The sequence below is a fragment of the Notolabrus celidotus genome, chromosome 13 (genome assembly GCF_009762535.1).
Source record: "Notolabrus celidotus isolate fNotCel1 chromosome 13, fNotCel1.pri, whole genome shotgun sequence".
NCBI lineage: Eukaryota > Metazoa > Chordata > Actinopteri > Labriformes > Labridae > Notolabrus > Notolabrus celidotus.
In genome coordinates, this window is record NC_048284.1 from 19,080,729 (window position 1) to 19,096,572 (window position 15,844).

At 38.9% G+C, this 15,844-nt stretch overlaps 1 protein-coding gene across 1 annotated transcript in view; it reads right to left on the bottom strand.

The window, feature by feature from the left end:
- The window catches only part of nbas (NBAS subunit of NRZ tethering complex), a 253,161-nt gene that overhangs the window by 52,096 nt on the left and 185,221 nt on the right, over positions 1 to 15,844 (bottom strand). The window contains 1 exon segment of the mRNA XM_034700252.1: positions 13,754 to 13,937. Coding sequence (XP_034556143.1) covers positions 13,754 to 13,937 — 184 coding nt within the window.

Here is a 15,844-nt window from a genome sequence, read left to right on the forward strand (position 1 = left end):
ATGCTGTCTCTGTTATCAGCCTGGATGTAAAAAAATCACAGATGACAGACGGCTTCTCGTAGCACTGCACAGTTGGGCAGTACTTTGATGTGGAGAATGGTTGTATGTTATTTGGGCTGTGTCTGGTTAAACTGGAATATAATCCCTCAACCAGAGCAATACATAACCAACACAGATATGAGGATGTTTACCTCAGGAGGACCAAAGGCTGGATGTGCTAGCTCTGCCTCTGCGTATGTTAGCCATATTTGGCAAACTAGTTGACAGAGTCTATAGAATCTGTGTTCCCATGTTCAACCTTGCTCCCTGTGCTCAGTTCTGACTGAGTGTTTTTAGACTAGTCTGCTTGTCAGAATTTAAATGTCTGTTCAAACGATTATAGGAAATTGGTTGCTTCAGAGCATTAATTTCTATGACCTACAAAAGCAAACCAGAAAATCAGCATGAAGATTGACTCTCTCTTTAATAGCTATCTTTTTTATGTCTGAAATGTTGGCAGAGGGGGGAGGTGACAGTTGTTATGATGAACTGTGATGCTGAAACAGCCTTTTTCACATTTTACATAGAAGAAAGAGAAGAAAGCAAAGATTTCCATTGAGTAATACTTTTGTCTAATAAAATAAATCATGGTATGACTGTAAAAAAGATAGGATAAAATGTACACATTCAGGACTATACCAGCAAAGAGATAACATGTAATGTCCACAGGGGGCACCAAAATCAACACTAATCAAAAATCCTCCCGGGGGCTTTAAACTCCCACAGCTGATGCTTAATACTTGTTGCCAAGATATAGACAATCAACAGTCAAAATTAAACTCTCAGTGCACTGAAGCCATTAGATGTTAACAGTCAACTAACTAGGCTGTGATTTCTTCCCCTGTTGTTGGTTAATAGAATTAGCTGCGTTAGATTTGCAATAAAAACTGAAGCTCAAGTCAATTAAAGAAGGTTAGTAAATTCTAAATGTCTTAAAAATAAGATTAAAAGACAAATGTAAGATGCAAAGTGAAGCCATTACCTGGTGCAGCAGACCAGCAAAGAACATATTTGCCTCAAAATTGCCACAAAAAGAAGGATAATGATGCATAAATCCTTCCCTCCCACTTCATGTCAGATTTGAGATTTTCCTTCCCTCTACTTCTTATCTGGCTCTGTGCTGCCCACTGCTACCACTTCAGCTGTCCTCAGGCTCTTTTCTCCTTCTTTCTCCTCTTGTCTGTCTCTCTCTCTCTACATCCCCTTTTTACTTGTTTGTTTTATTGCTCTGCCTTCTCTCTCTGGGTGTTTTTTTTTTTTGACTGAATCATCAGTGATCCCACTGAGATGACAAAGTGTTGTGCTCTTCTCTCCTTGCTCCAAGTTAAAACCGGAGCATAAATAAAGTTTTTGAAAGAAGCCCAGGGGGATAGATAAAAGCTGCCAAAACAAGAGGAATTATAGCTGAGGTTTGGCTATCAGGACAACAACCCCTGACCTGTTGTATTAGGAGTGTAGCCATAAGATAGCGCGCTCAAACCCATCACATTTATAATTTATCTACTCCCTCTCTTTCCTTGTAGAAGCCTCTCCCTGCAGTCCGGGGCTCTTCACTTTCATCATACAAATCTTTCTCAGCTTTCCTGTCCAGATTCTCCCACATGGCTGTGCCTTTTTTAAAGCTTTGTCATTTTTTCCCACATATATATCCCAAGTGGAGCCACTCCTGAAGTTGCCATTCAGTTTTCAACTTTTTTTTAACATTGGATAACGACAGCCCGTCCGCCCATTTGTCAATATGTAACAAATGACCATGTTTTTGTGCACCAGAGGAGCAAAGTGGCAACGGTCAGCTGCAGTAGAAACGCATTGTCCTGTCAACCGACTACACCCTCACTTATGTTTCTGTTTGTTGTCCTGTCAGATCAAACAAATGCTGCAGTTACAACGAAATGGTGTGCCATATATCTGGCAGTTGTGTTTGTTTTCTTTCATTCTTTTCTTTGGATGGGACTAAATAAGGAGGCTGGTTTTCCTTATTATAAAAGGGCTGGTGTGTGTTACACTGTGGCAAACAGGGAGATGCACACAGGCATGAACATACATACCTGCTCACGTGCATTTAATAAATGCATGCACCATCTTGGAGAATCACACACCAGTGAACATGTTTGAGATGTCCAATTCTATCTCTGTGCATGCATGTGTGTGTGTGTGTGTGTGTGTGTGTGTGTGTGTGTGTGTGTGTGTGTGTGTGTGTGTGCATACTCTCCATCCCTATTAATCCGTGTCCAGAATTGCGAGAGTTTTGTAATTTTCTGCTTAATTGGTGCATACAAAATGAGAATCACCACCCTATCTTTCTACAGAGAGAGATCCACAAAGGTGGAGGGAAAAACTGACTGACAAAGAAACCAGGAGGGAGGCATAGGGGAAGAGAAAAATAAAAGGAGAAGTAGATCTATAAGATTCTAAATATGGTTGGAGGCTGAATAAGGTTGAGAGATATTAAATATGCAGTGTAGGGATAACAGCCATATTTTGCATTAAAGACAATTCTTTTGCAAGTAGAGAGCTTATTTGAAACAATTAATCAACAGAAATCAAAACCTCAAAAAGAAATAGAATGAGTTTGTAAGAAGTTAAAGCTCCTACACTCAAAGAAATAATATGTTGGGTGAGCGTAATAAAATTATGGAAAGAATTTCCGCCTAATTAAAATGCTTTCATTTAGCGAGACACAATTTTGTTGAACCAACTAATTGTAAATATGTTGAGTGAACAAAAAGTATTGATTTACCATTACTTATTTGCAATGTTTGGGTTCAACTTAATTTTGAATGGTACAGTAACACTAATTAATCATGCTGACTGAACAAAACTAAAGTAAGTTCAATCCATCCATTATCTTCAAAGCTTATCCCGGGTTCAGGGTTGCGGGGAGCTGACTTTGGGTGGAATGCAGACAACTATTCACGCATACACCTACGGGCAATTTAGAAAGACCAATTAACCTGGTGAGAATTTTTTTGGACTGTGTGAGGAAGCCAGAGTACCTGGAGAGAACCCACACATGCACAAGGAGAACATGCAAACTCCACACAGAAAGGCACCTGACTCGAACCTGGAAACTTATAACTTTGAGGCAACAGCTCTACCGTGGATGTTCAATCATCAGAAATGATTTGAACTGGGAGACAAACCTTTTTATCATGTGAAAATAAACTGTAAAATAGTAATTCTTGAGAAAATAAGATTTTTTTGACATATCAAGAATGTTTAGCAGCTTAAACGTGACAACTTAGTTTGCCCCCAGTTGGTGTCAAGTTTGGAAAAAGACCACAAAATAGACTGGGTTTGTTGGAATATAACTCTATTCCCCAGAGAAGGCAAACAATGACAAACAAAAAATATGGATCTTGACTTAGTAGCCTTTAAAATAAGTGCTTGCTGATGAAGACATTGCGGCACCATAGATGTTACACGCTACTGCCACTTCTGCTCTGGAGAGGTATTGCCGATGGGATTCCTACCTAAAACCTTTAGGTTGTGTCGGCATAAAGCAATCTTGTAGTTTTAAGGATTTTGCATGTCATGTTAAAACTACATGATTTAAAAATGTTTAACCACTAAACATGAATTAATATAATAGAAGCTACATGTTGTACTTATGTTGATATAACGCGCCCCCTGTGGACAAATCTCTCCTGTTCTCTCTTTTCCAATCTTGTGCTTTATAATCTATCTTCAATTCAGTGTGTTGCAAAGCCACATAAAAGATTCTCACAGGAGCTTTAACTTAAGAGTTGAACCCTGAATAAAATAAATCTCAGAGAAAATTTCCAATAAATTTCAAGAGAAATAAAGCATTTATGTCAAAGCCAAGAAATTAAATCTTCAAAAGGCTGAATGAAAAGTAATGAAAACATGTCCTGGGAAAGTCTGAGTCTGGATTAACGTGTTGGGTCCAGAGGCTGTGAAGCTGCAGACTTCAAGCTGACAGAGTGCAACAACACAGCCTGTTCTGTTCAGCTCACTTCATCTATATTAGATAGACTGCACTCTGCAAGGCCAAACAGCATGGCAACAAAACAATGTGTTACACCAAATGATCTGTGACATTGACACAGGGGAGAGGGGCTCGTAGCATGAATCAGCTTTCACTGCTGATGAGCACAGATGATGGCTCCTCATGCACATGCACTCACACATGCAGGGTCGCACACCGGGGCAAAGACCTCAAAGCAACGGCTGACCTCACTGCTTTGAATCTTTGTGTGTGTGTGTGCTTTTTGTGTGTATTGCGTAACCTGATATTAATGCCAGCCCCGCAATGAGAGTATATCTTACATTCAAAATCACTGAAGCTACAGCATACAGGTTATTACACATATCTACGACTTGAAACCATGCACACATTTGCTTTCAGATGTCACCTCTTTGTCTGCGTAATGCCACTCATAAATGAACCTAAATATATTGTCATTAGTAAGATAAAGGCCAAAAGAGTGATATACACACACAGTCTAAACAGACTCCCCGATCTTGACAGTGGTGACATTTGGACACCCTGCTATTATACCTAATCATTCAAAATTAAGTCACAAAATCCATCCATAGAGTCACCTCTTATGCCCTCCCTTCCTTTCCATCCGGAACATCTCCCTCCCTCGTCCCCACTGCAGAAATGTCAGCATTTCAATTGGGCTCATTAATACCTCCCTTTTTAGGCGTCTCTGTGTGATACAGCAGGGCCTGAGTGGTGGAGGAAAGGATGATGTATGGGAATGCTTAGTGGCATGTTGTTCTCTTTTCTTCTTTTTAATATAATCTCTGAAAATGTTCTCTTTATGTACGTCTCCGATCAATCATTATTTCCCCTTTTCTTTTTTTAATTCTTCCCCTCTGTTTCCGTCTGATCCATCACTGCAGGGTGTGTGTGAGGCAGCAGGTTTAAATCACGCAGTGGGCTTTTTTCTGACACTAGCTGGCCTGACCCAATCTGGACACCACCAGGCCAAACAGCATTCATCATAACAGCATCCCAGGCCGGATTACTAGAATGGATGCATTATTGTCAACGGTTATGTTAAAAAAAACTGCTACTGTGTATAGATAAGGATGTATAGACGGAAATGTTCAGACTTCAAATACAGGCAAGAATTGGGGGGAGGAGAAGTCTAGGACAGCCGACGTGAAATGAAAGATCCAAACAGACTGTGAGGATCATAGGATTTCTTGACGATCCGTCAAAGAGGTGTGTGCACAAGGCAATGAGGCAAGAATGGGGGATTACACAGTAAGTGAATCAAATCTATAGGACTACACAATGCAGCCTTGAAACACAGCCAGCCAGGTTATCAGGGGACTGGATAATAAAAAGAGAGCTGTGAAACCATTAACCTTTGAGCTTAATCAGCAGTGACAATCAAACATAGCATACCCTGAATTTAAATTAAGGTTGGCCAAGGTGGTGCCTGGTAAAGTGAGCTATTATTTTAGTTAAATCAGTAAGAACACGCTCCTGATTGAGTGGTTGACCAGTTAAGAATTGTTAAATAAATCATAAGACTGTACTTAAAGCAGATTAAATCCTGTCTTTATATTTAGTATATGAATACATGAACTACGGATGTGTGCAAGGTCAATGAGTCACTTCGCTTTTAAAAACACATGTGGGTTTAAATCATAGAATGTGTAAAAATAGACTGCATGAAAGCTCCCCCAAAGAGAGACCAAAAGATTTAGAGGTTCCCCTGGTGACTTGCTGCAGTATGTGTATCATGCAGCCCATCTACTGTAATGGTAAATGGACTTGTACTTATATAGCGCTTTTCTAGTCTGTCTGACCACTCAAAGCGCTTTTACATACTACTCGTCGCATTCTCCCATTCATACCCATTCAATGAATGATGGTAGAGGATGCTAATGTAAGGAACCACCAGTATTAGCTGATATTTCATTTGTACACACCACTGAACAGCGGGAGCAATTTGGGGTTCAGTATCTTGCTCAAGGACACTTCGACATGTGACAGCCGGAGCTGGGATCGAACCGCCAACCTTCCGATTGATAAACGACCGACTCTACCCACTGAGCCACAGCCGCCCGTATTTGAAGTTCTTATAATTCAGATTTGTGTTAATTTTACTGAGAAGTTTAAATAAGTTATTAAATGCTAGAAGGAGGAGCTGTGATATCATGATTGACAGTTGCGAGGGTAATCGTATCTAGGAGTCATTGAACTTTCCATAAACACAAGGGTCTGCTTCAAATCAACACAAGAATCTATATTGCTGTGGACTACATCCGCCTGAGGGATCTTTAACGTTTTATCAGTAGCTTAAATGTCTTTGTTTTCGGTAAGCAGAATGGGTTTGACGTCAGTCCCAAGGCTCCACAATCCAGATAGCTTCTGTGCATGGCTTGGCTCTGAAATATATCACCAGTGCAATATGTCAGTGGCAGTTTTTTGGCTCAATTTTTCTTCTTTTAATCCAGGCAATAAAAATGTTACTGTTAAAGTGATACTGACTATAAAAACATAGACCTTACTTTAGAGATAAAATGGAATACATCAGGGTAAAAAATCTGACAGCTTGAGCACCATCACTCCAGTTACACTTTCTGATATGTATAATAAAGTATTTCACATGAGGCTTCCTGCCAATAAGGCTTTTGATGTGTTTGAAAAAACCAGGCACTATTTGCTGTCAATTGTTAACAGTTATTTATTCCTGGGTCGCATCCAAGACCACTTCAAAAGTGATAGTGATCAGCCACTCCTAAAACAGCCTTGGTCTGGTCATATGGATTTTGTTGGCTGAGAAAAAACTAACTTCAGTTGAAGGAAAAAGCATCTTTAACCTTTCCATCTGGTTCAGCTAGATGTATGTGTAGTATTGTAAGAAGTAAAATATTAAAGACTTTTGGGGGTGGCTGACTGAAACAATAACTGTATATTCTTGGTATTGCAAAGAGTGATTAAATCCCACTTTTAACCCTCCTGTTATGTTGTGGGTCAAATTCACCCATTTTAAAGTTCAAAAATCTAAAAAGAAATTAATAAAATGAAAGAAATTCAAAATGTAAAATAAAATGAACAAAAATCTAAAAAGAAATTAATAAAATGAAAGAAATTCAAAATGTAAAATAAAATGAACAAAAATCTATGTCATGTAAAACTACTTTATTTATATTTAGGTCTTTCTATTGTACATTTAAAAAAAATTTAACATGAATTTTCATAAAAAACGAGTGAGTTATCCTCATTGAACCATGATCTGTGAGGATTAAAGAACACCATTGCACTGAATATTAATTTAAATGGTTAGTAATGGAGTTAATAATGAGATTAAAAAAATGTTTATTGGGATTGTTTTGGGTTCTGACATTTTTGGGAATTAAATATGCCCCCAGTCAAGTTGACCCAGGAACATTATTGCTGGTCCTGGGAAACGAACATAATAGGAGGGTTAAGGCAAAATCATAATGTCCATTAACAACCATGTACATTTGATACTTTTATGTTTGGGGTACCTCAAGGGTTAGTTCTGAGACCACTCTTTCCTTTTTTAAAAAAAAAACATTTCTTTTAGGTCCCAGTTTTTCCACTGATATTGTTTCCAGACATTATTATGCTGATGATACAATGTAGTATGTCCTTTCTGAGATGGCTATCCAGAATGCTCACGTATTTACATGAAGGCAAAGTAGATGTTAAGAAAACTTGGTGCTTGAAGTGTCTGCAATCCATTCTTAGTGAATCACACTCGTCAGTCTTATCTTTTTTTTATGCTGATAAGACACTGACTATTGTAGCATGTTGACATCAATTCTCCATACTGAAGTCGAAAAAGTGTAGACATAGTAAAGAGCTCAGCTGCCTAACTTTGAACAAGATTAAAAAGGTTTGCCCTAAAACACATCACCCAAGTTTAGGCTCTTTACACCAGCTTCCCATATATCTCAGTACTGAGTTTAAGGTTCTTTTAATCACCAAGAAGGCACTAAATGGTCTGAATCCCCAGTAAATCTTAGATCTTTTATCCCAGTATGACCCCGCTCACACTGGAATGATTAGGCAGGGGCCCTTTAATCTGTTTCAGACTCTCAGCTAAAGACTAAGAGGGACAGAGCTTTTGAAAGAAGAGCCCAGAGGCTTCCAGCCCGAGGAAATGCGGCAGAGTGAATCAATGGCTTCTTTTATATCTAAACTTGAGACAAACTTTTATGTAACTGCATTCCCTGATTTCATCTGGTTTAAGGTTTGACTTTGTTTACAGGTCTTGATCATATTTGATCTGTAGTTAATGTTGTTTGTTTTATTCCTTATTGCTGTGTTCCTTTTGTGTAGTGTTCTTTTTCCTGCTATGTGAAACAATTGGTAGCTTAGTGTTCATGTTCTGTAAAACAAAAAGGATATTTTTGATAGTATCATTATAACCCTACACTTTCAGAGAAACTTTTTAAGGTTTCCTTTTTGCAACAATTAAGTTTACTTTGGTGTCTGAAAGCACCTGTAGATTTGTTTTACAATCACAGTAAGCAGCTGTTTGTTTAATCCTAAAACGTCTATGTGTACACAAGCTGAGAGTATTTGTTGAATTCATGGATTTTTTTAAATGTTACTATCAAATTCAAAGCTTGATCTGTAAGGCAACTGGACTTGGTAGAAATTCTTGAAGATGTTTCACCTCTCCTCTTCAGTTCTGACCAGACTGGGGAAAGGCTAGAAAATATAAGCCTCTAACAGTCGTGGGTGTGTTCAGGTATCACAAAGGGTCCAACGATTTCAAACATTTCTACCAAGTCCAGTTGCCTTACGGATCAAGCTTTGAATTAGCATGACCTGGATGACTGAGAACCTTCACAAACATGTTACTATCAAACAAAGCCAAGCTAGCTGTTATCCCCAGTATCCAGTCTTTGTATGGAGCTAAGCTAAATGGTTGATGGCTAGCTGACTCTCTTTGGTGAAGTTAATATGGGCTGTCAAGCTGCCAAATGACTATGTTCTTCAAACTAAAGTCTTTCTGAAAAAGCTGATATAATGAAATCCATATCAGCAGAAACCATAGCAAGTCGTTCCATCTTCTGGCAAGCAAACTAATTATATCATATATCAAAATAGAATATGCTGAAGTTTTCTTTCTGACTTTCCTCATTTCCAGAAGATCAGGGTTCATGGTAAGGCTACTTTGGCAGGTCAGATCAATTCAAATACAGAATAATTGGACATATTAGATGAACAACACAAGGACTAAGACTCAGTGTCATTGACTTCAGCCCCGGAACCCCCTTAAAAAATAGGGTTATTATTCACAGTCTCTATTTTCAGAGCCTGCATCTAATTACTTGCTTTTTAGCCCCATTTGTTGTGTTTTTAAGTAATAACCACATCAATCTTCTGCCTGTTTTCAAGAAAAAAAAAAGATGAATACACAGCAAGCCTGGCCTAATGTCTGGAATTTATCAGTGCCAATTAACCAGGCCAATTTGTAGCCCCCCTGAAAGGGACGAATAACAGCCACCTTGATCCTGAATAATTACATGATCAATAAAAACTTAAAAAAGAAAAACTGTAGTTTCATCCTGTCTAGTCTGCTCTCTCCTGATCAATGAACTCGTTTTCATTTCACGCTTAGAGTTGCTTTCCCAGAAACTTTTTCATTTTAGTTTACTGTTCTGATGAAATAAAACTATAGAAGAAACAGCTTTTAATGGCTCGTCAATGGTAATGCACTTATAAGACAAACTATACAGATACAAAGGTGTTGATGAGCCTCATACAGAATATGTCTGTGCATGAGTATTTGAATATTTACATCCATGCTGTAACATGAAATCTGTTGTACATGCACACAGAGTGCAGCTGTGAGTTTATTATGTCTGTGAGTGAGGACACACAGCTGCCTCTGATTGTTGGCAACAATGCTAATCAGGCGCCTTTGTCAGAGCAGCAAAAAGACAGCAGTGAAAAAGAAAGATGAGAGAAACTTTAACATGCAACTGGAAACAGTTTCACTCACAAACCGGGGCTTGAAAGCATGGTTGTCATGGAAATCACAGCAGGCGGGCTGTTTTCGTGTTTGTTTGTGAGCATGAGTTTGTGTGTATTGAAAAGTAGGGCTGAGTAAGCAGTGAAAGATGGATACAGTGGTTTATGTGTGTGTTTCAGAGTGTGCGTGTCAGTAGCTTCTGGGACGTGGTTAGAAGGGAGTTGTGCTGATTAGCTAAGGGACCGAGAGGACAGAAGGGGAACAATACCGACTCCTTTCCTTCCTTCGCCGCGCTCCCCGTCGCCTCTCACAGCGCCTGACTATTTTCTAAGAGTGCGCTACTTCTTCCTCTCTTTTCTCTACTTTCCTCAGTGTTTCTGGTTCCTCGCCAGCGTGATGAGGTCAGACTAGGGCACTGTCACGTCTCCGGCGTGGCCTTGGGGCACCATCATGCTGCCATGAGTGCCAACGCCGCTTACAGGGTGGTACATTCTGAGCCAACATAATTTCTGTGCCGTTGCTTTCAGCGCAGGAAATAAAGTGTCGCTCCAATTAGGAAGAAAATGTGATGAATTGAAGAGTGAGAGCATCTGTGCCTGAATATGTTTTTCATGCCTTTTATGTTTGTGTGTCTGTATGGATGTGGGAAAAACGTAGACCAATCAAAGTTAAATGAGACATTTGGCAAAAACAGAAAACTCCTCACACATTTACAGGACTTCTGGTTGCCTTGAGGAGAGACAAGAGAAAGTGGCACTTCATCTGAAATTCGTCTCGCTCTTAATCTTTTACAAGATTAATTAACTGATCTCCTGGATGTGCACTCCCTTAAGAGCACACGTGTATGCCCGCCTCTATGCGAGTGTGTATGTGTGTGTTTTGTCAGAGCCTGCCATGTGTCAGAAGTGCACCCAATTAGTCAAAGAGTCCGGGCCCACACACCTGTCTACCTGCGCTGACAAAGGCCCACGGCTGCTTGCATACATTTACACACTAATTAACTAGTTCTGCACTGGGTTGCACCAGCTATGTGTAAGTTTAAATGGAGCCCAGTTTGGATGTAATTTCTAATTATGGACAGAATTTAAATTCTACTACACCAGCACTAAAACAATGTATGTTGTATTTAGGATATTACAAAATGTGATGACACTGTTGTTATTTTACATATTACATTAGTTATCTTATCATACCGCTTTGTCATATTTTACATACCTTTACGTTACTGTTAGTGAAGTAGCAGGAGTTAAACATTATTTCAGCTGTTAGCATGTTCAGAGGCAATCAGGCATGAGAGTCAGCACTCAAATGAACAGAAAAGATCTCTTCCCTGATTGGCCAAATGAAGAGAAAACATCACTTCTGTGCTTGGGTTAGTTTGGACTTTAAGTCCTGCTTGGTTTAGACCAACCTCATGTCTGCGTGATGCAACCCAACAATGAAACAACTTAAAGCTGGGGTTGGTAGTCAGATTTAGATACACTTTTTGTTATACTGATTAAAATGATCTTTATGTCCCGATGGCAATCAATACATAATGTGTTCTTAAAAAAGAGTGAAAAAAAGCTGCTATCTACAGCCTGAGTAAACCTGGGAAAACACCAACCAATCACTGCCATCAGGAGCCAAAATATGAAACCAATCAAATCTCGTCCTGCCGTTCTGCCCGTCTCCTGCACGTACATTTCATGTCTGTTTGTGTTTTTAACTTTCACTATGATAATGTTTTGGTGTTTTCTTACCGCTGAGTGAGACATGAGTTGACGTAGTGCAAAACATAATTGTGATGTGCTGAGGACCGGTTTTTAATCAGTCACGATCATATGGTCGCGGATCAGCGGCGCTCAAGCATGTGAGCGGGGGCGTCGTTTTTTAGGAACTCAGAGAAGAGGGGGAGGGTTAGACTACTAAATCTAGCTTTAAGATTCAAACTTGCTTTTTTGAACAGATAGTTTTGAGAGAACTGCACATCTAATTTAAGACACAACAAATACAGAGCTGGTGCAACAGGCTGCAGGCAGCCAGGAAAACACAGTGATTAGTCACTCAGTGGTAGGCTGAACCGAGGAGGAGGGAGGACACAGGAAGAGCCAAATGTGTAAACATAAACATGTTAAAAAAAACAGAAAGCTTGAACTCATATACTGTAGATGCTCTGCATATAAGACTTTAGCAAACATACAGAGGATTAAGGAGTGCTAATAAGGGTTTCTGTGATGATTTATGTTTATTGTGCATTGTTAAAGGCAAACTAATTCAAGTGTTGAAAGAGCAGGAGATTCTCATTAAAGCTACCAATACTTAAAAAAAACCCCTCCTGAAATAATGAAGTTGAAGCCGCAGAAGTTTGTCTCTGAAAATATATTTTTAAGTAATGAATTTAGGTTACTAAAGTTCTATTTCCAAGGCTGATTCACCAATTTGTTGGCTTAAATACTCATACATCGAAATTAGAAATTCATCTCACCCAAATTAACCTTTAATTTGAGCATTTTTTTAAAAATAATTTGTTATTCTAATATTCAAATTTCATCCAATAAAAACAACAGTTAAAAGTTGCTTTCAATCATGTATTAACAAGCCTTCATATCCTGACACAGCAGGTGCTGGTTTGCAATCCATCATTACACGCAGAAAAGAAGAAAAAGAAAGTGTCTATTTCCCATTGTTTTAAAGGAAGAGAATATGATTGCATTTGGAATACATGTAACATGTGAGGAGGAGAAAAGTCCTCATGTTTTAACACAACGTATCTTTAAAATCATATGAAAAAATGTCATGTCAAGAAAGATGTGATCAATGCGATCTCTAGAAACAACTTCCTGTAGATGTGTTTTACCACCAACATATAGACTTCTGATGTTAGTCCAGTCTGAATGCTTAGTTTGATGACCCAGCAGCATATATATTTGCATTTTAGCTCACTAATCTTATCCTCTTACCTTCAGGAAGCACTTCACAGTCCAAAATACAGAAAACTAAAAAAACAAAGTCTGTAACCTTATCTATATCAACCCACAGGAGCAGGTTATCATCATTATCAGCATAATAAATCCCTATTTCCCATCCTCAATAAATACATATCTTCAAACAGCTGTGACAATAGAACACATTTGCAAATGTTTGTTGTGAGCATTCATAAACAGATATGAATGAATCACACGCTGAAGACTAATTTTCATGTCTTTTATAAAGATTTAAATAGAAAGCGACATCATTCCCAGTGTGAAACACCTCTCTGATGATTCATGGGTCAAACACAAAGCAAGCTTGTTCAGAGCTCCATCAGAATGTAGTGTTACCATCAGCTTTGCCAACAGCAGCCATAAACACACAATAACTACACCTTACTCTTCCCTTCAGTGGTGCACCATCTTCTTCTAAGCTCACAGCCCATAATGCTCGATAATGGGAATGTATATGTCAACATTCCCATGTTTCATGATGGGGTAAGTGGGTCATTTATCCAACCTCTTAGAGTCTTCATGGCGCCATTTCTAGTCTGTTTTCTCCTTCCACTTATCTCCTCTCTCCACCCATCAATTTCCAGCACCTTTAAAAATGTACGACCCAGACTTTAATGTTATAACCTTGGAGAAAAGAGGAGGAGAGAAAATCTGTAACCTACTTCACATCAAGTATTAGTGTTCTGTTTTTAGACCTCTTGGGATTAAAGTTTCTTAAGTGATGAGGGAGGGTTGATGAGTCACCTCTCTGTGTGCGTGTGCAAGTGCTTCTTTGTGTGTGTGGTTGTGTGTGTGTGTGTGTGTTACCTCTCTGTCCTTGAGGACGGCCTGAGTTCTGTACAGCAGCAGGAGACGAACGTCGCTGTCGTGGAGGCTGAAGTTACTCTCCAAAATCTGCAGCACGTCGATCCGAGGCCGCACGGGCAGTGACGCGTCGCCGCAGAATTGATGCAGCCAGGCCAGGAGGTCGTCTGAAGTCACGGAGCTGTCGCTGGAGGGTGGAGGGTGAGAAGGAAAGTGGTCAGACAGGCAAAGTGAGGTAAAGATAAAGAGACAAGGAAGAAGAGGTGGTGTGTAAGGGTTCTCAAGAGAAAGTGATCAAAGCTAAGTCAAGTGTGATTCAGTTTTTTTGTTTGCTCATTTTCAAACAGGCTTGGAAATTGCAAGAACTTGCAAGGAAAAGCTCATCCAGACACAGTTGTTTTGCCACCTGCCAGGGACTACAGATGAAAATTAGATGTGTGGTTAACTCTGGCATATTTACATGGATCAGGGTTCCCACTCTTTTCCAGAGATCATTTTCCAGGACATTTCCAAGACATTTTCAGTGATGATAAAGCTGGAATGACGGTCTAGATTTAGTTCCTAATTGAGTCACTAAATAGTCTAATATGTTCCTCTCAGTGGAAGTCTACATTGAAAGACATGCAGTCTATGGCTATCAATGAAATCATCTCTTACATACTTAAAAATTATGGCAAATTGATAATAGAATAATGCAACCACAGATGTAAAGCACTATATTAATGCAACCAAGTAAAAATGATGGACAACTCTCATCTCAGCTTTCTCTTTTCTCAAAAATTATTAAATGAGCTACTTAAAAAACAAAAGAGCCTGCAAAGGAATCAGGAAGCTGCCTTACTGAAATAAATAAATAATAATAATGATTAGAGGATCAGTGCATACATTGACCTAATTAGAACTGAATGACAAAAATGGCCACAAATGTTTCTCAACTCTAACTCAAAATATACCTGCTTTATCATGGATATTCAAAGTGGTCATTATAAAAAAAAGCAAATGTCACATTCAAATAAAAATGTTTGTTTGAGTTACCGTAAACTCCGGAAAAAACGCACCGGTATACAAGACACACTCTGTATTTGAAGATCTCTCAGAGATTTAATAAAGTTTAAACTGTGTTCCTGTGTGGCGATGTCAACAACGTGCAGTTTCTGAGCAGCTCTTTTTGTTCCATTTGTTTTCACTATCGGGAGTTTGCACCCCTACTAGCTACAATACGGTAACAGAGCTCTCAGCCTGCAGAGAAAGTTCTGCCCGCTGGTCATCCTTTAATTTAAATACAGGACTCTTTGAATCAAAAGAGAACTCCACAAGGTTAATTTACCATAAAACATAAACAATATAGCCCCATTTTCTGTGAATGCATGATTATGACCAATTGAGGGAGAAAAGCCAGACCGGTCTGTGTCGCTGTCTTTTCCAGCACAGCATGCACTCAGCTTTCAATGAATGAGGATGTGTTTTTTTAATCATGTCAGGTCGCATGCAGTCATGCTGGAATAATTTTCCAGGACATTTTACTTTTTCTCCCATTTTCCAGGTGTTTTCTAGAAAACTGGTCAACTGTTTTCCAGGTTTTCCAGGACGTGTGGGAACCCTGAATGGATGCTGTGCAGAGATTTTCATTAATATGCACTGTCCCTTTAAGTTAATAAATATAAATAAATAATAGATGTCTCCCAATCCTAAAGAAAATGACATTTGTAGATGTAAAGAATTAAGTTTTTGGGCAAAAATTCAAAAGATTTCATTATGTGCAGACTAATTTACTACAAATTCACAAAGATTTGTATTATTTCATTCCCACACACACATTTCCAACAGGAGGAAACATCTAGTGCTGACACATTCAGTTGGTTAACCTGCCTCTTATTTCATTAACTCCTTGGGTAATCTTTTTAGTGGAAAAAAAAGGCAAAATTCGAGTGATTTCATGAACTATGATGGTCTTCTTGATCTCTTGAATTATCAAATTGACTATTGTGTCAATTCAAGCTGTTAATTTGACCAAACACTGATCTTGAGGACACATTTCCAGACCGTTTTAAAACCACACAATCAATCAAAAACTAGTCTGAAGATCGACACATG